General features: G+C 44.8%; 1 protein-coding gene across 2 annotated transcripts in view; it reads left to right on the plus strand.

Moving 5' to 3' along the window:
• LOC120933623 (phospholipid scramblase 3-like) overlaps positions 1 to 26,575 on the plus strand; it is a 70,419-nt gene extending 43,844 nt beyond the window's left edge. For both annotated transcript variants that reach the window (XM_040346929.1, XM_040346930.1), the window contains 2 exons: positions 17,166 to 17,306; positions 25,777 to 26,575. In XM_040346929.1, coding sequence (XP_040202863.1) covers positions 17,166 to 17,306; positions 25,777 to 26,160 — 525 coding nt within the window. In that variant the 3' untranslated portion in view covers positions 26,161 to 26,575. The remainder of the gene's footprint in view (positions 1 to 17,165; positions 17,307 to 25,776) is intronic.
• Positions 26,576 to 27,395: the final 820 nt, after the last annotated feature.

Below are 27,395 nucleotides of genomic sequence, written 5' to 3' on the forward strand. Positions count from 1 at the left end.
TATCTCACAAAAGTAAGTACACCCCTCACATCTTTGTAAATATTTTATTCTGTCTTTTCATGTGACAACACTGAAGAAATTACACTTTGCTACAATGTAAAGTAGTGAGTGTACAGCTTGTATAACAGTGTAGATTTACTCAAAATAACTCAACACACAGCCATTAATGTCTAAACCGTTGGCAACAAAAGTGAGTACACCCCTAAGTGAAAATGTCCAAATTGGGCCCACAGTGCCAATATTTTGTGTGGCCACCATTGTTTTCCAGCACTGCCTTAACCCTCTTGGGCATGGAGTTCACCAGAGCTTCACAGGTTGCCACTGGAGTCCTCTTCCCCCTCCTCCATGATGACATCACAGAGCTGGTGGATGTTGGAGACCTTGCGCTCCTCCACCTTCCATTTGAGGATGTCCCACAGATGCTTAATAGGGTTTAGGTCTGGAGACATGCTTGGCCAGTCCATCACCTTTACCCTCAGCTTCTTTAGGTCATCTTGGAGGTGTGTTTGGGGTTATTATCATGTTGGAATACTGCCCTGCGGCCCAGTCTCTGAAGGGAGGGGATCATGCTCTGCTTCAGTATGTCACAGTACATGTTGGCATTCATGGTTCCCTCAATGATCTGTAGCTCCCCAGTGCCGGCAGCTCTCATGCAGCCCCAGACCATGACACTCCCACCACCATGCATGACTGTAGGCAAGACACACTTGTCTTTGTTCTCCTCATCTGGTTGCCACACACGCCTGACACCATCTGACACCAAATACGTTTATCTTGGTCTCATCAGACCACAGGACACGGTTCCAGTAATCCATGGGCCAGATTCTCGTAGACTGGCGTATCTTAGCGGCGACGTAACGTATCTGATTTACGTTACGCCGCCGCAACTTACACGGGCAAGTGCTGTATTCTCAAAGCACTTGCTCCGTAAGTTGCGGCGGCGTAGCGTAAATGGCGGAGCGTGTTTTATGTTAATCTACTTTGACCCGACGTGATTGACGTTTTTCACGAACGGCGCATGCGCCGTCCGTGGAAATCTCCCAGTGTGCATTGCTCCTAATACGCCGCAAGGACGTATTGGTTTTGACGTGGACGTAAATTACGTCCAGCCCCATTCACGGACGAGTTACGCAAACGACGTAACTTTTTCAAATTTCGACGCGGGAACGACGGCCATACTTAACATTGGCTGCGCCTCATATAGCAGGGGCAACTATACGCCGGGAAAAGCCTAACGTAAACGTCGTAACTTTACGGCGTCGGCCGCGCGTACGTTCGGGAATTCCCGTATCTAGCTAATTTGCATACTCGACTCGGAATTCGACGGAAGCGACACCTAGCTGTGAAAAAAAAATGCAGTTTAGATCCGACGGCGTAAGAGACTTACGCCTGTCGGATCTAATGGATATCTATGCGTAACTGATTCTAAGAATCAGTCGCAGAGATACGACGGCGTATCTGGAGATACACCGTCGTATCTCGGTTGAGAATCTGGGCCCATGTCTTTAGTCTGCTTGTCTTCAGCAAACTGTTTTCGGGTTTTCTTATTCATCATCTTTAGAAGAGGCTTCCTTCTGTGACAACAGCCATGCAGACCAATTTGATGCGGTGTGCAGCGTATGGTCTGAGCACTGACAGGCTGACCCCTCCCCCACCCCTTCAACCTCTGCAGCAATGCTGGCAGCACTTATACGTCTATTTCCCAAAGACAACCTCTGGATATGATGCTGAGCACGTGTGCACAACTACAACTTTCTTTTGGTGGTATTTGATCACCTCTGCAGTTTTTATTATTTGCACTATAAACAAAAAAGACCGATATAAAACATATATGATAAAAAAATAAAAATAAATCAAATCTCTTCATAAATTTAGGCCAATATGTATTCTGTTACATATTTTTGGTTAAAAAAATCCCAATAAGCGTATATTTATTGTTTTGCGCAAAAGTTATAGGCCCAGATTCTCGTAGATGGGATACGTTACGCCGCCGCAAGTTTTACGGGCAAGTGCTTGATTCACAAAGCATTTGCCTGTAAAGTTGCGGCGGCGTAGTGTAAATCCTCCGGCGCATGCTCCGTCCCTAAAATTTCCCGACGTGCATTGCACTAAATGACGTTGCAAGGACGTCATTGGTTTCGACGTTAACGTAAATGGCATCCAGCGCCATTCACGGACGACTTACGCAAACGACGTAAATTTTCAAATTTCGACGCGGGAACGACGGCCATACTTAACATTGATGAGAAAAAAGAAGTCGCGCTAGTTCAAAAATAAAAAATCTAAAAATAGTGAAAATCCTGTGACTAGTTAAACCAAATAGTTAAATATATGGTGATAAGCACCATCCATGAAAAAGTGCAATTAACATATAACCACTAAGCGACACAAATATATCTAAATCAATACAACATATTGACAGTCCAAGTGAGCCAAAAGGTTAAAGTAGTCCGCAGGTGTGTGATGAAAAAGAATCTTCCGACTAACAGTGATATCAACCACGCTGTGTTTTAGACCAACAGGAGACCTCCACCACAGATAGTACTGACTCTTACCAGAATTCAGTAAAAATTAGGCATGAATATCAAATCCAGCAGCAACATACAGGGTAATCTTCAACCAGCAGTATCCATAAATGAATATTCACCAATAGAATCCAGGCTCCATAAATGCAAAGGAAACACCAAGAGAGGAATATAGTGTAATACTGCGCTGGTTTATTGTAGCATAAAAAGAGCCAAATGCTTACTTACATCTCCAAAGAAAGAAATAGGCATCAAGCGGACATAAAATCAGGTACAAGGTAAAAAAACACACAGCCGGCCGGACTGTGTATAGGCGTGCGTCCGGATATCCGGATCCTTACACCTGGTAAACGCGGCAACGTCAGAGCGTCTCCTCCCGACGTTTCGTCACAATGGGGACGTGTTCACGGGGTAAGGAGACGCCCCAACCTGCCGCACATATAACAGATACAGGGGCGGAGCCAACCAGGGAGCAGATCTGGTCACGATCGTTAATCCTCCATTTTGACTCCTGGAAACCCGCAGTTCCTGCTGATGCAGACCACTGCCAAAGTAAGGGAAAAAAAATTATATATACAATATTACCTCCCTCCCCAAGGGGAAAAAAGAGAGGAAGGAATTACTTTTAAAACCTTCCATTGGGACTCACAGTATTAAAACCGGAGGGCCAAGGGAAGTGAACCAATACAAAAAAGAGAAATGTATAGTCCTCATATGACTGAGGTCAACGGACAATGCTGCTAGCATATTAATCCCTGTCATACCGGACTTTTATAACAAAATAAAAACTTATGGAGGTACGATCACCAGAGTCCGCCCCTGGTCGTCTGTATCCCCTATGTACATAAAACACATATAAGATTACTGCAGTAAGCAATCCAGCTAAATAAAATCAACAACATGTGTAAAAGAAACAGAATTGACTGTCTATGTTTACACTAAATAAAAAACTTAAAAAAATTTTATAAATGACATAAAAATGTATCACATAAGTTAATGAAACATACATAATGTACAACATCACATTAACACCCATATTTAAGAGTCTCTCGTTTAAAAAAGGAATTCAACATACTATATCAACATTAAGGACTAGTAAATAAATCCGTAAAAAACGCGACTTTCATATTTGGTATAACCCTCCATAACGGAAATATACGTGAACAGATCTCAATCACATAAATCCTAAAGACTATGAGTTATCCAAAAAACAATTCAAGTCTACCTCGATATTTAAGCCGTGAGGCGAGTAACATTTAATCTTATGTATCCAGGACATCTCAGTCCTAGATATAGATCTAACCAAGTCGCTCCCCCTCCAATGGGCGGTAAACTTGTCAATCCCAAGGAATATAGTGTCCTTGGGATTACATGCATGGGCAGTGAGGTAATGCTTGGATACGGAATGCTCCGTGAACCCACTCCTAATATTCCCAATGTGCTCATTAAGTCGCACATGTAGCGGGCGTTTAGTCCTTCCTACATATTGTAAACCGCACGGACATATTATTAGGTAAATAACTCCAAATGTAGAGCACGTGATGAAGGGCTTAATCACAAAACTCCTACCATTGCTACTGGAGCTAAATTCCACTGTCCTTTTCTTAGTGCGGTTATTTAAACTGCAGCTCTGACAGCGGCCACATTTATAGAAACCCGTCAGACCTGCCAAAAACATCGAGGGTATTTTCGGGGGATTCATTATATTGCCAGCCACCTTGTCTCTTAAAGAAGGGAGACCCCTAAAGACCATCTGCGGCCTCTCTGGCAGTAGACCTCCTAAAACGTTATCACTTTTGAGGATGTGCCAGTGTTTTGACATTATATGCTTAATCCCCCCATGTTGACAGGAAAAATCCGTGATGAAAGGGCATTTAAATTTGTCAGACTTGTTACGAGGCTTATCCTCGAGTAAAGGGCCCCTGTCTAATTGTGTCACATGTTCCAGAGCACTGGACAAATCTTCCGACTTGTATCCCTTTGCTAAAAAGCGATGTGTTAACACATCTGCCTGTTGAGCAAACGATGTCTGTTTGGTGCAGTTCCTCTTAATGCGTAAATATTGGCTCTTTGGAATGGAGTCAAGCCAGGGAGCATAATGGCAGCTGTCCCTAGAAATGTACGCATTTCTGTCTGTTGACTTGAAATGGGTAATTGTCTGAAAGTATTCCCCCTCCACCGAGATCACCAAATCCAAAAAATTGACTTGCACCTGGCTAGCCTCATAGCTCAGCGAGATGCCCCGATCATTTACATTTAGAGCAGTCATGAAATGGGTCAAGTCATCTTTAGTGCCATTCCACAGGAGGAGGATGTCGTCGATATACCTGGCCCACAATAGTATTTGTGGCCTGGATGGGACACAGACGACATCCTCCTCCCATAGTGCCATGAAGAGATTGGCAAGGCTCGGAGCGTATTTAGCCCCCATCGCTACACCGCGATTTTGTTTGTAGAATTTGCCATCATGCCAGAAAAAATTATGCGTTGCCGCAAATTCGAGGAGTTCCATAATAAAAGATATCTGTGTTTTCTCCAAATTACTGTCCCTATTTAAATAATGTGAAACTGCGTGTAAACCTAGATCATGTGGTATTATCGTGTACAATGAAGCAACATCACATGTTACTAGCCATACGCCTGGAGGTGGTTTAATCCCAGATACAATATTAATTACCTCTTTGGTGTCTTTGATAAATGATGGTATCATTTTTACCAGCGGTTGAAGGAAAAAGTCTATATACTTACCCACCCGGGACGTAACCGAATCTATCCCACTTATAATGGGACGTCCCGGGGGGCAAGTAAGACTCTTATGTACCTTCGGCAAATAATATATAATCGGCGTTCGCGGAGCTTTGGGGACCAAAAAATCTCTTTCTTTTTCATTAAGAATTTTGTTCCGGAAGCCTCTCTTCACTAATTTTGTCAGAATTTTCTTGTATTTACTGCCTGGATCGAGGAGAAGTGGAACATAAGTTTCCTCATCCCCTAGAATCCGCTGCATTTCCTGCATGTAGTCGGTTTTGTTAAGAACCACAATCCCACCGCCCTTATCCGCCGGGCGAATAACCACATTTTTATTGTGGCATAGGGATTCTATCCCCTTTTGGATGTCCTGTTTGCATCGAACCTGCTTCACTTGCATATCATCAAGGTCTCTCAGGGTAAGGTCTCTAAATACCTTGAGAGCAGCTGGAAGATGACCCGGAGGGTTCCAAACGGAAGCATTAGACAATCCTGAATGTATTATATTCGAGGTGGACAATGCGGATTGATTAAAAGGGTTAGAAGCACAATATCTCTGGATATTGAGCTTTCTAATGTATTTGTGTATATCCATATACACCTTAAATTTGTTAATATTGGCGGGAGGGACATATTTAAGTCCTTTATCCAAAACTGTTATCTCTGAGGGGCTTAGGATGTGAGAGCTCAGATTAAAGATGCCTTCCCCTTTCACAGTCTCGACCTCTTTGGGCTTCCTGTTCCTCCCCCCTCTGATTCCTCTTTTCTTTCTGCGGTTCTTTTGGTACCTTGGTTGGCCCGGGGAAAACCCCATTGTGGGCGGTTAAGGCCATTGTTCACATTAGGAACATTAGACCCTCCATATCCGAGTTCATAGGTCCCAGGTTGGAGGGATCCATTTTGTCCCTGGGGAGGGCCATAAGCACCTTCCCCCAAGTCCAGTGTATCTTCCAAGGGAAGAAAGGGGTTATGGGTTAGTATGTTAAACTCTGGTTGTAAACTTTCAGCAAAGTGAACTACCTCCTGGATTCCTGAGGTTGGAGGAGGGCCAAAATATTGCCCTCCATAGGCTTGACTGCCTTTATGGCCTCCAAACTGATGCTGATAGCCAGTATTATACTGGGGGGCAAAAGGGGGTGGTGGTCCCTGAGTGCCTCTTCCCCTTGGTGTAGGGGTACCAGATGGATAGACAGAGCCCCACTGGTAAGTGGGTGGGCAAATCGTGGAAGTCGGTCGTGCTCTTTGGGTAAAAGCACCTCTACCTCTATTAGCAGCTGGTGCAGCAGAGAACTTTTTAGGTTTCTTATAGCCCTTTGGGGTGCCTCCCTTTGCGGAATGATTTTGAAGTCCTTTAAGGACATGGGATGGTGGAGGAAGAGAGTACATAACCTCAGTTTGACTTGAGGTAGGTTGTAACGGTACCTCCATCTGGGGATTGTTCAGGGCATTGGCTTCCGCTAGCAGTTTCTTTTGCCAGTCGAAAACCACGTTGCCCTGATAGTCAACCAGATCTCTATTGAATTTTTTCTTTTTTTTGATTTTTTGTTCCCTCTCTTCTTTTTCCAAGATTTTTTGAAGGGTTTGAGACCTTTCGCCATACTCTGGACTGGCCATAAAGGGAACCAAATTATCTTTTAAAAGAATAATTTCTGGTTCACTTCCCTTGGCCCTCCGGTTTTAATACTGTGAGTCCCAATGGAAGGTTTTAAAAGTAATTCCTTCCTCTCTTTTTTCCCCTTGGGGAGGGAGGTAATATTGTATATATAATTTTTTTTCCCTTACTTTGGCAGTGGTCTGCATCAGCAGGAACTGCGGGTTTCCAGGAGTCAAAATGGAGGATTAACGATCGTGACCAGATCTGCTCCCTGGTTGGCTCCGCCCCTGTATCTGTTATATGTGCGGCAGGTTGGGGCGTCTCCTTACCCCGTGAACACGTCCCCATTGTGACGAAACGTCGGGAGGAGACGCTCTGACGTTGCCGCGTTTACCAGGTGTAAGGATCCGGATATCCGGACGCACGCCTATACACAGTCCGGCCGGCTGTGTGTTTTTTTACCTTGTACCTGATTTTATGTCCGCTTGATGCCTATTTCTTTCTTTGGAGATGTAAGTAAGCATTTGGCTCTTTTTATGCTACAATAAACCAGCGCAGTATTACACTATATTCCTCTCTTGGTGTTTCCTTTGCATTTATGGAGCCTGGATTCTATTGGTGAATATTCATTTATGGATACTGCTGGTTGAAGATTACCCTGTATGTTGCTGCTGGATTTGATATTCATGCCTAATTTTTACTGAATTCTGGTAAGAGTCAGTACTATCTGTGGTGGAGGTCTCCTGTTGGTCTAAAACACAGCGTGGTTGATATCACTGTTAGTCGGAAGATTCTTTTTCATCACACACCTGCGGACTACTTTAACCTTTTGGCTCACTTGGACTGTCAATATGTTGTATTGATTTAGATATATTTGTGTCGCTTAGTGGTTATATGTTAATTGCACTTTTTCATGGATGGTGCTTATCACCATATATTTAACTATTTGGTTTAACTAGTCACAGGATTTTCACTATTTTTAGATTTTTTATTTTTGAACTAGCGCGACTTCTTTTTTCTCATTATGCTTGTCTGTGCTGTATGGCACACTTAAGACGCGGCTGGTATTTATTTATTTATTTTTCATTTTTTATTTTATTTTTTGCACTTTATGCTGGGTCTGCGCAACAATCTTCTCTTTTTTTATTGCTGTTTATACATTTGTTGCAGCGACCCTAGAATATTTAGTATTCTGTGAGCACTAATTAGTTTAGAATTTTTTCTTTTCCTTTTTTTGGTGCTTACACTTTAAATAGTTTTTTGTCATGGACTTTTTTGATTTTCGCGCCAAGAGAGTAGTCAATACTGATGGTGTATTTGAAGTCTTCAAAGAGGGGGATGGGGATTTAGGTGGCCTCTTTATGAGGCTCAAGAATCTCACAGTGTCAGAACTGCATACCCAATGGGATATCGCCTTCTTGGAGACTTACATCAAACAACAGATGGTTCCCAGGAGCCTCAGATGGGAGATACAGCCCCAGAAAGGTGATACAGACCTTGTGGGGTGGTTCAAATATTTCAATGAGGCAGGTCTTAGTCTTTTGCAGTTTTTAGGTGAACGTAAAGCTACTAAACTGAAAAGATTAGATGCAGAAATTATTCTTTTAAAAGATAATTTGGTTCCCTTTATGGCCAGTCCAGAGTATGGCGAAAGGTCTCAAACCCTTCAAAAAATCTTGGAAAAAGAAGAGAGGGAACAAAAAATCAAAAAAAAGAAAAAATTCAATAGAGATCTGGTTGACTATCAGGGCAACGTGGTTTTCGACTGGCAAAAGAAACTGCTAGCGGAAGCCAATGCCCTGAACAATCCCCAGATGGAGGTACCGTTACAACCTACCTCAAGTCAAACTGAGGTTATGTACTCTCTTCCTCCACCATCCCATGTCCTTAAAGGACTTCAAAATCATTCCGCAAAGGGAGGCACCCCAAAGGGCTATAAGAAACCTAAAAAGTTCTCTGCTGCACCAGCTGCTAATAGAGGTAGAGGTGCTTTTACCCAAAGAGCACGACCGACTTCCACGATTTGCCCACCCACTTACCAGTGGGGCTCTGTCTATCCATCTGGTACCCCTACACCAAGGGGAAGAGGCACTCAGGGACCACCACCCCCTTTTGCCCCCCAGTATAATACTGGCTATCAGCATCAGTTTGGAGGCCATAAAGGCAGTCAAGCCTATGGAGGGCAATATTTTGGCCCTCCTCCAACCTCAGGAATCCAGGAGGTAGTTCACTTTGCTGAAAGTTTACAACCAGAGTTTAACATACTAACCCATAACCCCTTTCTTCCCTTGGAAGATACACTGGACTTGGGGGAAGGTGCTTATGGCCCTCCCCAGGGACAAAATGGATCCCTCCAACCTGGGACCTATGAACTCGGATATGGAGGGTCTAATGTTCCTAATGTGAACAATGGCCTTAACCGCCCACAATGGGGTTTTCCCCGGGCCAACCAAGGTACCAAAAGAACCGCAGAAAGAAAAGAGGAATCAGAGGGGGGAGGAACAGGAAGCCCAAAGAGGTCGAGACTGTGAAAGGGGAAGGCATCTTTAATCTGAGCTCTCACATCCTAAGCCCCTCAGAGATAACAGTTTTGGATAAAGGACTTAAATATGTCCCTCCCGCCAATATTAACAAATTTAAGGTGTATATGGATATACACAAATACATTAGAAAGCTCAATATCCAGAGATATTGTGCTTCTAACCCTTTTAATCAATCCGCATTGTCCACCTCGAATATAATACATTCAGGATTGTCTAATGCTTCCGTTTGGAACCCTCCGGGTCATCTTCCAGCTGCTCTCAAGGTATTTAGAGACCTTACCCTGAGAGACCTTGATGATATGCAAGTGAAGCAGGTTCGATGCAAACAGGACATCCAAAAGGGGATAGAATCCCTATGCCACAATAAAAATGTGGTTATTCGCCCGGCGGATAAGGGCGGTGGGATTGTGGTTCTTAACAAAACCGACTACATGCAGGAAATGCAGCGGATTCTAGGGGATGAGGAAACTTATGTTCCACTTCTCCTCGATCCAGGCAGTAAATACAAGAAAATTCTGACAAAATTAGTGAAGAGAGGCTTCCGGAACAAAATTCTTAATGAAAAAGAAAGAGATTTTTTGGTCCCCAAAGCTCCGCGAACGCCGATTATATATTATTTGCCGAAGGTACATAAGAGTCTTACTTGCCCCCCGGGACGTCCCATTATAAGTGGGATAGATTCGGTTACGTCCCGGGTGGGTAAGTATATAGACTTTTTCCTTCAACCGCTGGTAAAAATGATACCATCATTTATCAAAGACACCAAAGAGGTAATTAATATTGTATCTGGGATTAAACCACCTCCAGGCGTATGGCTAGTAACATGTGATGTTGCTTCATTGTACACGATAATACCACATGATCTAGGTTTACACGCAGTTTCACATTATTTAAATAGGGACAGTAATTTGGAGAAAACACAGATATCTTTTATTATGGAACTCCTCGAATTTGCGGCAACGCATAATTTTTTCTGGCATGATGGCAAATTCTACAAACAAAATCGCGGTGTAGCGATGGGGGCTAAATACGCTCCGAGCCTTGCCAATCTCTTCATGGCACTATGGGAGGAGGATGTCGTCTGTGTCCCATCCAGGCCACAAATACTATTGTGGGCCAGGTATATCGACGACATCCTCCTCCTGTGGAATGGCACTAAAGATGACTTGACCCATTTCATGACTGCTCTAAATGTAAATGATCGGGGCATCTCGCTGAGCTATGAGGCTAGCCAGGTGCAAGTCAATTTTTTGGATTTGGTGATCTCGGTGGAGGGGGAATACTTTCAGACAATTACCCATTTCAAGTCAACAGACAGAAATGCGTACATTTCTAGGGACAGCTGCCATTATGCTCCCTGGCTTGACTCCATTCCAAAGAGCCAATATTTACGCATTAAGAGGAACTGCACCAAACAGACATCGTTTGCTCAACAGGCAGATGTGTTAACACATCGCTTTTTAGCAAAGGGATACAAGTCGGAAGATTTGTCCAGTGCTCTGGAACATGTGACACAATTAGACAGGGGCCCTTTACTCGAGGATAAGCCTCGTAACAAGTCTGACAAATTTAAATGCCCTTTCATCACGGATTTTTCCTGTCAACATGGGGGGATTAAGCATATAATGTCAAAACACTGGCACATCCTCAAAAGTGATAACGTTTTAGGAGGTCTACTGCCAGAGAGGCCGCAGATGGTCTTTAGGGGTCTCCCTTCTTTAAGAGACAAGGTGGCTGGCAATATAATGAATCCCCCGAAAATACCCTCGATGTTTTTGGCAGGTCTGACGGGTTTCTATAAATGTGGCCGCTGTCAGAGCTGCAGTTTAAATAACCGCACTAAGAAAAGGACAGTGGAATTTAGCTCCAGTAGCAATGGTAGGAGTTTTGTGATTAAGCCCTTCATCACGTGCTCTACATTTGGAGTTATTTACCTAATAATATGTCCGTGCGGTTTACAATATGTAGGAAGGACTAAACGCCCGCTACATGTGCGACTTAATGAGCACATTGGGAATATTAGGAGTGGGTTCACGGAGCATTCCGTATCCAAGCATTACCTCACTGCCCATGCATGTAATCCCAAGGACACTATATTCCTTGGGATTGACAAGTTTACCGCCCATTGGAGGGGGAGCGACTTGGTTAGATCTATATCTAGGACTGAGATGTCCTGGATACATAAGATTAAATGTTACTCGCCTCACGGCTTAAATATCGAGGTAGACTTGAATTGTTTTTTGGATAACTCATAGTCTTTAGGATTTATGTGATTGAGATCTGTTCACGTATATTTCCGTTATGGAGGGTTATACCAAATATGAAAGTCGCGTTTTTTACGGATTTATTTACTAGTCCTTAATGTTGATATAGTATGTTGAATTCCTTTTTTAAACGAGAGACTCTTAAATATGGGTGTTAATGTGATGTTGTACATTATGTATGTTTCATTAACTTATGTGATACATTTTTATGTCATTTATAAAATTTTTTTAAGTTTTTTATTTAGTGTAAACATAGACAGTCAATTCTGTTTCTTTTACACATGTTGTTGATTTTATTTAGCTGGATTGCTTACTGCAGTAATCTTATATGTGTTTTATGTACATAGGGGATACAGACGACCAGGGGCGGACTCTGGTGATCGTACCTCCATAAGTTTTTATTTTGTTATAAAAGTCCGGTATGACAGGGATTAATATGCTAGCAGCATTGTCCGTTGACCTCAGTCATATGAGGACTATACATTTCTCTTTTTTGTATTGGTTCACTTCCCTTGGCCCTCCGGTTTTAATACTGTGAGTCCCAATGGAAGGTTTTAAAAGTAATTCCTTCCTCTCTTTTTTCCCCTTGGGGAGGGAGGTAATATTGTATATATAATTTTTTTTCCCTTACTTTGGCAGTGGTCTGCATCAGCAGGAACTGCGGGTTTCCAGGAGTCAAAATGGAGGATTAACGATCGTGACCAGATCTGCTCCCTGGTTGGCTCCGCCCCTGTATCTGTTATATGTGCGGCAGGTTGGGGCGTCTCCTTACCCCGTGAACACGTCCCCATTGTGACGAAACGTCGGGAGGAGACGCTCTGACGTTGCCGCGTTTACCAGGTGTAAGGATCCGGATATCCGGACGCACGCCTATACACAGTCCGGCCGGCTGTGTGTTTTTTTACCTTGTACCTGATTTTATGTCCGCTTGATGCCTATTTCTTTCTTTGGAGATGTAAGTAAGCATTTGGCTCTTTTTATGCTACAATAAACCAGCGCAGTATTACACTATATTCCTCTCTTGGTGTTTCCTTTGCATTTATGGAGCCTGGATTCTATTGGTGAATATTCATTTATGGATACTGCTGGTTGAAGATTACCCTGTATGTTGCTGCTGGATTTGATATTCATGCCTAATTTTTACTGAATTCTGGTAAGAGTCAGTACTATCTGTGGTGGAGGTCTCCTGTTGGTCTAAAACACAGCGTGGTTGATATCACTGTTAGTCGGAAGATTCTTTTTCATCACACACCTGCGGACTACTTTAACCTTTTGGCTCACTTGGACTGTCAATATGTTGTATTGATTTAGATATATTTGTGTCGCTTAGTGGTTATATGTTAATTGCACTTTTTCATGGATGGTGCTTATCACCATATATTTAACTATTTGGTTTAACTAGTCACAGGATTTTCACTATTTTTAGATTTTTTATTTTTGAACTAGCGCGACTTCTTTTTTCTCATTATGCTTGTCTGTGCTGTATGGCACACTTAAGACGCGGCTGGTATTTATTTATTTATTTTTCATTTTTTATTTTATTTTTTGCACTTTATGCTGGGTCTGCGCAACAATCTTCTCTTTTTTTAATACTTAACATTGACTGGGCCTCATATACCCAGGGGCAACTTTACGCGTCGCAAATCTTACGTAAACGTCGTAACTTCACTGCGTCGGTCGGGCGTACGTTCGGGAATTCGCGTATTTTGCTAATTTGCATACTCGATCGGGAAAACGACGTCGGCGACACCTAGCGGCGGAAAAAAAAATTGCATTTAAGATCCGACAGCGTAAGAGCCTTACGCCTGTCGGATCTAATGGATATCTATGCGTAACTGATTCTATGAATCAGTCGCAGAGATACGACGGCGTATCTGGAGATACACCGTCGTATCTCGGTTGAGAATCTGGGCCCATGTCTTTAGTCTGCTTGTCTTCAGCAAACTGTTTTCGGGTTTTCTTATTCATCATCTTTAGAAGAGGCTTCCTTCTGTGACAACAGCCATGCAGACCAATTTGATGCGGTGTGCAGCGTATGGTCTGAGCACTGACAGGCTGACCCCTCCCCCACCCCTTCAACCTCTGCAGCAATGCTGGCAGCACTTATACGTCTATTTCCCAAAGACAACCTCTGGATATGATGCTGAGCACGTGTGCACAACTACAACTTTCTTTTGGTGGTATTTGATCACCTCTGCAGTTTTTATTATTTGCACTATAAACAAAAAAGACCGATATAAAACATATATGATAAAAAAATAAAAATAAATCAAATCTCTTCATAAATTTAGGCCAATATGTATTCTGTTACATATTTTTGGTTAAAAAAATCCCAATAAGCGTATATTTATTGTTTTGCGCAAAAGTTATAGGCCCAGATTCTCGTAGATGGGATACGTTACGCCGCCGCAAGTTTTACGGGCAAGTGCTTGATTCACAAAGCATTTGCCTGTAAAGTTGCGGCGGCGTAGTGTAAATCCTCCGGCGCATGCTCCGTCCCTAAAATTTCCCGACGTGCATTGCACTAAATGACGTTGCAAGGACGTCATTGGTTTCGACGTTAACGTAAATGGCATCCAGCGCCATTCACGGACGACTTACGCAAACGACGTAAATTTTCAAATTTCGACGCGGGAACGACGGCCATACTTAACATTGACTGGGCCTCATATACCCAGGGGCAACTTTACGCGTCGCAAATCTTACGTAAACGTCGTAACTTCACTGCGTCGGTCGGGCGTACGTTCGGGAATTCGCGTATTTTGCTAATTTGCATACTCGATCGGGAAAACGACGTCGGCGACACCTAGCGGCGGAAAAAAAAATTGCATTTAAGATCCGACAGCGTAAGAGCCTTACGCCTGTCGGATCTAATGGATATCTATGCGTAACTGATTCTATGAATCAGGCGCATAGATACGACGGCCCAGATTAGGACTTACGACGGCGCAAATGGCGTTGCGCCGTCGTAAGCCCTTTGAGAATCTGGGCCATAGTGTCTACAAACCATGGGACATATACTGGAATTTTAATTTTTTTAGACTAGTAATGGCAGTGATCAGCGGTTTATAGCAGGACTGCGATATTGCGGTGGACAATCTGACATTGACATTAACTCTAGGACGATCAAAGGGTTAAATGTGTGCCTAGCCAGTGTTTTTGTGTACTATGTGTGCTGCTTTCACTAAAGGATGTAATAGCTTTTACTCCCTGCTTTACAGGGAGAGAAAATCTATCACATCCTCGCTGTCAGAACGGAACTCTGCCTTGTTTACATAGGCAGAGCTTCATTAAGTGCGGTGGGTGCTAGCGGACGTCCATTTGCTAGCACCTGCTGATCAGCTTCTGGTGTGAGTAATCACAGCAGAAGCGGCGCGTGTGCGCCCCCTCTGGCGTAGCTGCAGAATTACGTATATATAAATACCATGTGACATAAAAAAATTCAACACCCCCCCTTTTTTTCTCTAGGGCCTCTGCTTATTATATATATATATGGGTGATTCTGCACAGAACAGCCTCCCATAGCGGTATATTATGAAGGTAAAAAACCTGTGCAACTCCACAGGCCCTCTCTAATACTCACCTGAGCTCCCTCTTGATCCAGCAATGTGCACAGACTCCTTCTCCTCATTGGCTCAAGTGAATCACATCCAGTGAGCCAAAGAAGAGAGAGCGAAGGGTGGGGCCAAGCACAGCTCTATGTGCAGGGCTCAGCAGCAAGCACCCACCCTATAGCAATTGGCTTGTTATTGAGGGCACTGGTCTAGGGGGAGGAGCTCTGGTTGGGGACCCCAGAAGAGGAGGCTCGGGGCTGCTCTGTGCAAAACCATTACACAAAGCAGGTAAGCATGTTTGTTATGTAGGTTTTTTCATTCAAATAGTAACAAACGTTATACTTACCTGCTCTGTGTAAAGGTTGTGCACAGAGCAGCACTGATCCTTCTCTTCTGGGATACCTCGTCAGCGCTCCTGGGCCTTCCCCCCTGATGAGTGACCCCACAGCTAACAGCTTGCTATGGTGGCACCCGAGCAGAGTTGCCGCTCTGTGTGTCCATTTAGACACGGCGCCACGGTTTGGCCCCACCCCCTCTCTTTATTGGCTTACTGACTTTGATTGACAGTAGTGGGAGCCAATGGCACCACGCTGCTGTCTCAGCCAATGAGGAGGGAGAGCCGAGACTCTCCTACAACATCGCTTGATCGAGATGGACTCAGGTAAGTATTAGGAGGGCTCCTGCACCCAGAAGTTTTTTTTATCTTAACCACTTCCAGACCTTAGGTGTTTTTCAGATTTGGTGTTTGCAAGACTAAAACAGTTTTTTCTGCTAGAAAATTACTTAAAACCCCCAAACATTATATATATATTTTTTCTAACACCCTAGAGAATAAAATAGTGGTCATTCCAATACTTTTTGTCACACCGTATTTGCGCAGGGATCTTACAAGCGCACTTTTTTTGGAAAAAATTCACTTTTTTTAATTAAAAAATAAGACAACAATAAAATTTGGCCCAATTTTTTTATATATTGTGAAAGATAATGTTACGCCGAGTAAAATGATACCCAACATGTCACGCTTAAAAATTGCGCCCGCTCGTGGCATGGCGTCAAACTTTTACCCTTAAAAATCTCGATAGGCGATGTTTAAAAAATTCTAGAGGTTGCATTTTTTGAGCTACAGAGTAGGTCTAGGGCTAGAATTATTGCTCTTGCTCTAACGATCGCGGCGATACCTCACTTGTGTGATTTGAACACCGTTTTCATATGCGGGCGCTACTCGCGTATGCGTTCACTTCTGCGTGCGAGCTCGTCGGGATGGGGCGCTTTAAAAAAAAAAATTTTTTGTTTTCTTATTTATTTTTATTTATTTTATTACTTTTTACACTGAAAAAAAAATAAAATAAAAATTGATCACTTTTATTCCTATTATAAGGAATGTAAACATCCCTTGTAATAGAAAAAAGCATGACAGGTCCTCTTAAATATGAGATCTGGGGTCAAAAAGACCTCACATCTCATATTTAGACTAAAATGCAAAAAAAAAATAAAAAATTTGAAACTGTCATTTTTTCAAATGACAAAAAAAAAATTGTCTCTTTAAGAGGCTGGGCGGGACTGACGTTTTGACGTCACTTCCGCCCAGCAGAGCTATGGGGACGGGCGAAGGAGATTTTTCCTTCAGTCTCGTCCCCGCTCAGCTGCCGGATGGTCGCGATCCCCTCCGCCGCTACTGACGGCTCCGGTAAGCGGCGGAGGGCGGCGAATCCGCCGCGGAGACCGCCGTTATCGTGTACCAAACCGCGCACACTAAAGATCGATACCTCGGTTGTGGCAGCAGCTGCTGCCGTTACCGAGATATCAATCTTTAAAAACAGGACGTACATCGTCGTGCGCAGGTCTGGAAGTGGTTAATGCATAGAATTTGTGCATTTGTGTGTCTTTTCTATCTGCCTGCAGTTCCCCTTTATTGTAATCTGCTTCTACCCCTTCAGATACTCGGCATGTACGGCTCCCAGCCTGTGGCTGTCATCACCAAAGAGAAGGAAGGGAAGTCTTCTCAGGTCATCTTCCGCTTCCCGCTGAACATGGAGGCCGCTCTGAAGGCCGTGATCCTGGCAACTTTCCTCTATGTGGTGAGTGGAAAGGGCCGGGCTGGTTCCCGGACTCCTAGAAGGTCAGAATGGAGAGAGCAAAGAGTCCATCCAATCCTAGTAGATACAATCATATGGAACAAAGAACAAGCTCCTCCAAATACCATAGTCCTGTCCGGTGGCAGTGCTCTTACTGCAGGCAAAGGGCCAGATACGGCCCATTGTTTGCCTTTATTCGGCCTTTGAGGCACCATTTATCACACTGATACAAGGTACTGTTCCTCCTACTGACACCAACAGTGTACTCCTACGCCACTATTCAATGGTGGGGCACTGTTCCCCCCACTGACACCAACAATGAAGCACTGTTCCTTCCATAAACACAAATGATGGGGAATAATTGCTCTAGCTGATAACCAATGGTAGGGCACTATTCCTCTCACTGATACCAATGGTGGGGGAACTATTCCTCTCACTGATACCAATGGTGGGACACTATTACGCCCACTGATACTAATGATGGGGTAATATTCCTCTCATTGACACCAGTGATGGGGCACTATTCCACCTACTGACATCAATGATGGGCCACTATTCCTCCCACTGACCCCAAAGATGGGTCACTATTCCTCCCACTGACACCAAAGATGTGGCACTATTCTTTCCACTGATACCAATGATGTGGCATCATTCTTCCAAATGACACCAATGATGGGTCACTCTTCTCTCATATATAGAACAATAGGGGGCACTATTCTTCCCACTGACCCCAAAGATGGGTCACCATTCCTCCCACTGACACCAAAGATTTGTCACAATTCTTTCCACTGATACCAATGATGCGGCATCATTCTTCCAAATGACACCAATAATGGGTCACTCTTCTCCCACATATAGAACAAAGGGGCACTATTCTTCCCACTGACACCAATGATGGGGCACTATTCTTCCCACTGACACCAATGATGGGGTACTATTCCTCCCACTGACCCCAAAGATGGGTCACTATTCCTCCCACTGACACCAATGATGGGGCACTATTCTTCCCACTGACACCAATGATGGGGTACTATTCCTCCCACTGACCCCAAAGATGGGTCACTATTCCTCCCACTGACACCAATGATGGGGCACTATTCTTCCCACTGACACCAATGATGGGTCACTATTCCTCCCACTGACACCAATGATGGGTCACTATTCCTCCCACTGACACCAAAGATTTGGCACTATTCTTTCCACTGATACCAATGATGTGACATCATTCTTCCAAATGACACCAATAATGGGTCGCTCTTTTCCCACATATATAACAAAGGGGCACTATTCTTCACACTGACACCAATGTTGCCCTTACTTATTCTTACTCCTCCTTATTTGCCCTTTCTTGCCCTTACTTATTCTTACTCGTCCTTATTTTCCCTTTCTTGCCCTTACGTATTCTTTCTCGTCCTTATTTGCCCTTTCATGTCCTTGCTTATTCTTACTCGCCCCTGTTTGCCCTTTCTTCTCCTTACTCGCCTCTGTTTGCCCTTTCTTCTCCTTACTCGCCCCTGTTTGCCCTTTCTTCTCCTTACTCGCCTCTGTTTGCCCTTTCTTCTCCTTACTCGCCCCTGTTTGCCCTTTCTTCTCCTTACTCGCCCCTGTTTGCCCTTTCTTCTCCTTACTCGCCTCTATTTGCCCTTTCTTCTCCTTACTCGCCCCTGTTTGCCCTTTCTTCTCCTTACTCGCCTCTATTTGCCCTTTCTTCTCCTTACTCGCCTCTGTTTGCCCTTTCTTCTCCTTACTCACCTCTGTTTGCCCTTTCTTCTCCTTACTCGTCCTTGTTTGCCCTTTCTTCTCCTTACTCGCCCCTGTTTGCCCTTTCTTCTCCTTACTCACCTCTGTTTGCCCTTTCTTCTCCTTACTCGCCTCTGTTAGCCCTTTCTTCTCCTTACTCGCCCCTGTTTGCCCTTTCTTCTCCTTACTCGCCCCTGTTTGCCCTTTCTTCTCCTTACTCGCCCCTGTTTGCCCTTTCTTCTCCTTACTCACCTCTGTTTGCCCTTTCTTCTCCTTACTCGCCTCTGTTTGCCCTTTCTTCTCCTTACTCGCCCCTGTTTGCCCTTTCTTCTCCTTACTCGCCTCTGTTTGCCCTTTCTTCTCCTTACTCGCCTCTGTTTGCCCTTTCTTCTCCTTACTCGCCTCTGTTAGCCCTTTCTTCTCCTTACTCGCCCCTGTTTGCCCTTTCTTCTCCTTACTCGCCCCTGTTTGCCCTTTCTTCTCCTTACTCGCCCCTGTTTGCCCTTTCTTCTCCTTACTCACCTCTGTTTGCCCTTTCTTCTCCTTACTCGCCCCTGTTTGCCCTTTCTTCTCCTTACTCGCCTCTGTTTGCCCTTTCTTCTCCTTACTCGCCTCTGTTTGCCCTTTCTTCTCCTTACTCGTCCTTGTTAGCCCTTTCTTCTCCTTACTCGCCCCTGTTTGCCCTTTCTTCTCCTTACTCACCTCTGTTTGCCCTTTCTTCTCCTTACTCGCCTCTGTTTGCCCTTTCTTCTCCTTACTCGTCCTTGTTAGCCCTTTCTTCTCCTTACTCGCCCCTGTTTGCCCTTTCTTCTCCTTACTCACCTCTGTTTGCCCTTTCTTCTCCTTACTCACCTCTGTTTGCCCTTTCTTCTCCTTACTCGCCTCTGTTTGCCCTTTCTTCTCCTTACTCGTCCTTTTTAGCCCTTTCTTCTCCTTACTCGTCCTTGTTAGCCCTTTCTTCTCCTTACTCGCCCCTGTTTGCCCTTTCTTCTCCTTACTCACCTCTGTTTGCCCTTTCTTCTCCTTACTCGCCCCTGTTTGCCCTTTCTTCTCCTTACTCGCCTCTGTTTGCCCTTTCTTCTCCTTACTCGTCCTTGTTAGCCCTTTCTTCTCCTTACTCGCCCCTGTTTGCCCTTTCTTCTCCTTACTCACCTCTGTTTGCCCTTTCTTCTCCTTACTCACCTCTGTTTGCCCTTTCTTCTCCTTACTCGCCTCTGTTTGCCCTTTCTTCTCCTTACTCGTCCTTTTTAGCCCTTTCTTCTCCTTACTCGTCCTTGTTAGCCCTTTCTTCTCCTTACTCGCCCCTGTTTGCCCTTTCTTCTCCTTACTCACCTCTGTTTGCCCTTTCTTCTCCTTACTCGCCCCTGTTTGCCCTTTCTTCTCCTTACTCACCTCTGTTTGCCCTTTCTTCTCCTTACTCGCCCCTGTTTGCCCTTTCTTCTCCTTACTTATTCTTACTCGCCCCTGTTTGCCCTTTCTTCTCCTTACTCGCCTCTGTTTGCCCTTTCTTGCCCTTACTTATTCTTACTCGTCCTAATAAAAAAAAAAAATACCAACCTTGACCTTTGATCCAAACACTAACCCTGGCACTGACCTTGATCTAGGTATTTTTTTTATTATTATTATTATTATTATTATTATTTTTTTACACACAATTTTTCTTTTTCTCTCTGCAAGGAAAGAGAGAGAAAGGATGTATCTCTCTCCTCCATTCAGAGAGAGAAAACACTTTGTGCGGGCTTCACAGTGACTGATCACTATGATATCCAATCAGAGGCTATCACACCGATCAGAATCTGGACCTAGTGTCAGATCTGTGATGTCATGAACCCAATTATGACACGTGTGTGTGGGTTGTTACCTACATAACAGTTTACAGGTACCGACACCCCATAGAAAAACAATAACCAAAGAATCAAGATTTTAATGGTACTAAATTCATTCAACATGCAATACTGTTAAAAGCATTCATTGTCAACAACTCATTAACCTTTTCACTGCCAGAGCTGTTTTTTTTTTGCACACATGTTAAAAAACATTTTTAGCCATGAAGATGATGTAAAACTCCCAAACATTATGGGCCAGATTCAGGTAGAATTACGTTACGCCGCGGCGGCGTAACATATCCCATTTACATTACACCGCCGCAGGTTTACAGCGCAAGTGCCTGATTCACAAAGCTCTTACCTGTGTAACCTAAATCCGCTCTGCGCAAGCCCGCCTAATTCAAATGGGGTGGGCACCATTTAAATTAGGCGCGTTACCGCGCGGAACATTCGGCGCATGCTCCGTTAGGAAATTTCCCGACGTGCTTTGCGCGAAATTACAGCGCCCCAACGTTTTTTTTTGAACGGCGACGTGTGTTACGTCGTTTCGTATTCCCGGACGTCTTACGCAAAAAAAAAAAACGAAATTTGACGCGGGAACGACGGCCATACTTCTAAAGATAAGCCATGATAAAGCAGGCCTAACTTTGCGACGGGAAAAACCGACTAGCGACGACGTAAGAGATTGCAACGAACGCGCGTATCTTCGTAGATCACCGTAACTAGTCATTTGCATATTCTACACCGACCGCAATGGAATTGCCACCTAGCGGCCGGCCTAGAATTGCATCCTAAGATCCGACAGTGTAAGTCAATTACACCTGTCGGATCTTAGGGCAATCTATGCGTAACTGATTCTATGAATCACCCGCATAGTTAGGACAGGCGGATCTAAGAGATACGACGGCGTATCAGGAGATACGCCGTCGTATCTCTTTTGTGAATCTGGCCCTATATATTTTCTGAAAGCAGACACCTAAGGCCCCATACACACGATAGAATCCATCTGCTGAAAAATCCCAGCGAATGGGTTTCAGCGGATAGATCCTATGGTGTGTACACTCCAGCGGATCTTTTTCCGAGGATATTTATCCCCTGGGATGGATTTCCAGCGGATAAATATTTGCTGACATGCTATCAAATCTATCCGCTGGAATCCATCCCAACGGATGGATCCGCTGGTCTGTACAGACTCACCGGATCCATCCGTCCGAAGGGATCCCCCGCATGCGTCGTTTCCTTATATGACAGCGTCGCGCACGTCGCCGCGTCATAATCACGGCGACGGCGCGACACGTCATCGCCAGAGGATTTCGGCGCGGTTTTCGATTCGATGGTGAGTACACTCCATCGCATGGAAATCCGCGCAAATCCTCGAGAGGATTTATCCGCGGAAACGGTCTGCTGGACTGCATTCGCGGATAAATCCTCTCGTGTGTATGGGGCCTGAGAGAATAAAATAGTGGTATTTTCAATTTTTGATGTCACATGATATTACTGCAAAGGTCTGGGAAATGCAAAATGTCGGTAATAAACACACTAAAGTGAATTTTAGGGCAAGCAAACGCAAAATAAATAACCCAAATTTTTATTTCATTTTTATTTCATCAAAAATTTTGACAAAAAGTCCCCTATGTGATGTTTTTTAGATGACAGGTTCTCATTAATGAGACGTGCAATGACCACCAATGTCTCCTCTGGGCTCCACTGAATGTTTTGCAATGCACATCGCATGGCAATACATCCCTTACCGACTATGGTAGCTGGGGACACTGAGAGGCTGACCCGGAGGTGAGGTCATAGACGTCTCTTTTTGGGTCACAGCAAGAAGAAGAGGAGAGCAGACATGTGTCCGCTGGTCTCCTTCCCTCCCCGGTACTGGCGCCCCTCCCATGGCACCCACCATGTTGGTCCCGGGCCCGCAGATGGGCAAATGGAGTGCTGGGGCACGGCAGCGTGGGGAGGGGCGCCAGTACCGGGGCGTATGTGCACAATCGAGCTGCCGCCCAAAGGCTTTTACTTGAGGGGCTCGAGTCTGCCGGTCAGTTCGACACACAATCCTGGTGGCTGCATCTACTGGATTGTGTGTGAACCCCCCCCCGCTGTGAGCTCCCCACAATGTATGGACCTGATAGCGAAAAGGGTTAAATTCACAACATTTTGTATTTTGTACAAAAGCTCAAATCAGGGTAAAATCCAGTACACCTCTCCCATTACCCCCCAAGTAACCAGAAATGTATGCGTGTCTACACACTATTAAGATGACACATCATCCAATCACAGAGTACTGTATGTACAACAATCAAGGCATCACTATTGTTACCTCATTAGTGGGCAGAGCTTGTTATATCAACGCGTTCCATGACTGGCACCCACTTCTTCAGGGAATGTTGAGAGATCAGAATCTAAAACAATATGAAAGCTATCATAAGTTATCCAATGGTACACTTGTACATAAGCCTTTCCACATGCATTTGTTCCTGCCCCCTCGCCCCAAAAACACATATTATTAATGAAAATAGCAAATAAATAAAGGTAGGTCGCCAGGGCTTTTTTTCAGGGGGAACTTGGAGGAACTCAGTTCCACCACCTCTGGCTCAGACCCTTTGGTGCCTGCTCACCACAATCACTTGTAAACACAGAAGTCTGGTTTCTGTGTTTACAAGCAACAGCTCTGTACTCTGGGCCAGATTCACATAGAATTACGCCGGCGTATCAGCAGATACTCCGACGTAAGTCCGAATCTAAGGCCGTCGTATGTTTAAGTGTATTCTCAAACTGAGATACACTTAAACATGCCTAAGATACGACGGTCTGCGCCGTTGTATCTTAGGGTGCAATATCTACGCTGACCGCTAGGTGGCGCTTCCATTGCGGTCGGCGAAGAATATGCAAATGACTAGTTACGCCGATTCACGAACGTACGATTGCCCGTCGTAGTGATTTTATGTCGTTTCCGTAAGAGTTACGTGGCGTAAAGATAAACATGCCCCCTAGGTGGCGTACTCAATGTTAAGTATGGCCGTCGTTCCCGCGTCGCAATTTCTAAATTTTACGTTGTTTGCGTAAGTCGTCCGTGAATGGCGCTGGACGCCATTTACGTTAACGTCAAAACCAATGACGTACTTGCGACGTAATTTCGCGCAATGCACGGCGGGAAAATTTGAGACGGAGCATGCGCAGTACGATCGGCGCGGGAACACGCCTAATTTAAATGATCCACGCCCCCTACATGGATCATTTGAATTAGGCGGGCTTGCGCCGGTGGACTTTATGCTACGCCGCCGCAAGTTTACAGGCAAGTGCTTTGTGAATCAAGCACTTGCCCGTAAAACCTGCGGCGGTGTAACGTAAAGGAGATACGTTATGCCGCCGCAGTTATACGAGAATCTGGCCCAGTGTGTGTAACCCCCTGAACTCTGCACCCTGTGTGTAACCCCCTGAACTCTGCACCCTGTGTGTAACCCCCTGAACTCTGCACCCTGTGTGTAACCCCCTGAACTCTGCACCCTGTGTGTAACCCCCTGAACTTTGCACCCTGTGTGTAACCCCCTGAACTCTGCACCCTGTGTGTAACCCCCTGAACTCTGCACCCTGTGTGTAACCCCCTGAACTCTGCACCCTGTGTGTAACCCCCCCCTGAACTCTGCACTCTGTATGTAATGCAATCCTGATATTTAATGCCCCTTTAAGACCCTTCTACTGTTTGTGAAATCTGAACAGGGTCCTGGTTGAGTTCCTGCACCTATTTTCTGAGAAAAAAAGCTCTGAAGGTCGCTGATGGGGGGGGGTGCCTCAGCTGTCACAGGACTGTCTACAAGAGGTACCAGAACTTATTTTGTGCATCAGGCATCCCACGATTCTGTTTGCACGATTTTGGCACGATTGGTCGGGTGACAATCGTGGCAAAATCGCACCGCGATTTGGTGCCATTCATAGTAACGAGGATCGCAAGGGCATCACGCGATTTGTGGCGTTTTCCAAATTGTGGGCAGAATCGCTGCAATACTGCCTGAAAAACGTAAAGCCATGGTGTGAATGGAGCCTTCTGGACCAGAGTCCTGGTAGTCAGAGTTTGGAGGTTCTTCCCTCTCAAATATCAAGCAAGCGAGTACTGGATATCAATCCTCTCTCTAGCTAGACACCCCTGGAAGGCCTTGTGACGGTATAAGAATGATATCACTGTCAAACATTCCCTTCTTCCCATAAAGAAAATCACCCAATATTCCACGAGGAGGAATATTCCTGGGATCGCCCAATAATCCACACATGAGCCAAGCTTACTGCTGGAACAAGAGACACTTTAATGGTACAACACCTAGCTTATATGTAGTTACAAACTGTTACAATGACAATCTCTGCCCCCCCCCTCACACAGTGGGGGCTCCCATACAGATTATAGGCAGACACTTTGGAGCCGACCCTGTAGACACATTTCTTAAGGGTAAACACAGGTCTTCTTCACACACACAATAGATCAATTACCCTTTAAAATATAGAGCTGGCTGGGGGTGGGACATTAACATTTCAACAGTCTGTTAGGCAGAGGAATGAGTCACACATGAAATCACCTTTTACCTCTAACACACACACAGCATTAAACTAGCAGGGAGAATTAAACTGAAGCATATAGGCAAAACGTCCTTCACACACCTCATCCTGCATGAGTGAGAACCCCTGGGTACAGCAATATCTCTACAACTGTCCCCCACAACCGCAAATATTGGGGAAATGTACCTGCCGCCCAGGACACACTATGGGTGTCCTGGACATAATAAATACTGTATGTATATACTGTTGCTGCGACATGTCAAGAGTGTATTGATAAAGTTTTATAAAGTCACCTAAAGGTCCTCTTTAGTATGGGATTTGGCTTTGTCATAGCTTTGTATTTTCTTTTTTTGCAGAGTTTCCGCATACAGGAAATGTCTTACAGCCACAGCTCTAGTGATAGCGATGATGGCTGGGCCCATGCTGGTGGGGTAGAGTTTGCTGATATGCACGACCATCACCATGACCATCACCATGATTTCCACCATGACAACGATTCTGGACACTGGGACCACCAACCTTTTCATGACGTGGACTCTGGAGGACACCATCATGGGGACTGTGGAGGCAGTGACTGGGGTGGTGGCGGTGGTGCTGATGACTGTGGCGGTGGTGCTGATGACTGTGGCGGTGGTGCTGATGACTGTGGCGGTGGTGCTGATGACTGTGGTGGTGGTGGTGATGACTGTGGTGGTGGTGGTGATGACTGTGGCGGTGGCGACTGTGGTGGTGGTGATTGATTTTTATACTAATGCTGCCATTTTATGAGAGTGTCTGTACCTAACAACACTGTAAAAACAAAACAAAAACAAAAAAGCAAGAAATTGTAAGACAATTCAGTTTAACATTTAGGTATGGTGAGCTATGACTGATGGAGCAGGCTGGAGAGTGTTTGTTAACATTGTTCCATTGCTTTAACGTATATATGTTAATATTTTATACTATTTTTGTATTTTTTTTTTTTTACAAGTTTTGCGGTTGTTTGTTTATTTAAAGAGTACCTGTATAAACCAACAGCATGCGAAGGGCTGCTGGTTTATAATGGGCTTTCCTACCCTACCAAGTCGTGACCCTCCTTGTAGCTGTACTTGACAATACACTGTGGGCCAGATTCTTGTAGACTGGCGTAAAACAGCGGCGGCGTAACGTATCTCATTTACGTTACGCGGCCGCAAGTTTTACGGGCAAGTGCTTGATTCACAAAGCACTTGCCTGTAAAGTTGCGGCGGCGTAGCGTAAATTCTCCGGCGCAAGCCCGCCTAATTCAAATGACATTTCCCGACGTGCATTGCGCTAAATGACGTCGCAAGGACGTCATTGGTTTCGACGTTAACGTAAATGGCGTCCAGCGCCATTCACGGACGACTTACGCAAACAACGTACTTTTTTAAATTTTGACGCGGGAGCGACGGCCATACTTAACATTGGTTGTCCCTCATATGGCAGGGGCAACTTTTCGCGTCGCAAAAGCTACGGAAACGTCGCAAATTCTCTGCGTCGACCGCGCATACGTTCGGGAATCACACGTAAATAGCTAATTTGCATAGACGACGGGGAAACCAACGTCGGCGACACCTAGCGGCGGGAAAAAAAAATGCATCTAAGATCTGACAGCGTAAGAGCCTTACGCCTGTCAGATCTAATGGATATCTATGCGTAACTGATTCTAAGAATCAGTCGCATAGATACGCCGGGCCAGATTAGGACTTACGACGGCGCAAATGGCGTTGCGCCATCGTAAGCCCTTTGAGAATCTGGCCCACAGACACCAGTAGTGATAATTAGGCTTCAGTCATTTTAGTTTTCAATGGACCAATAGACTTGCGGAGAGAGGGTTTTGGCCAAAAAAAATGGATGCTGGTCTAAATGTTTAGAGGAGCAGACTTCAAGTAATATCACAGTTGATGATGGCCATTTTTTCAGGGGAAGCCTCACAGTTACAAATCCTTTAGGAACAGCTAGCGGTGGTGACCCT

The sequence above is a fragment of the Rana temporaria genome, chromosome 3, assembly GCF_905171775.1.
Source record: "Rana temporaria chromosome 3, aRanTem1.1, whole genome shotgun sequence".
Lineage (NCBI taxonomy): Eukaryota > Metazoa > Chordata > Amphibia > Anura > Ranidae > Rana > Rana temporaria.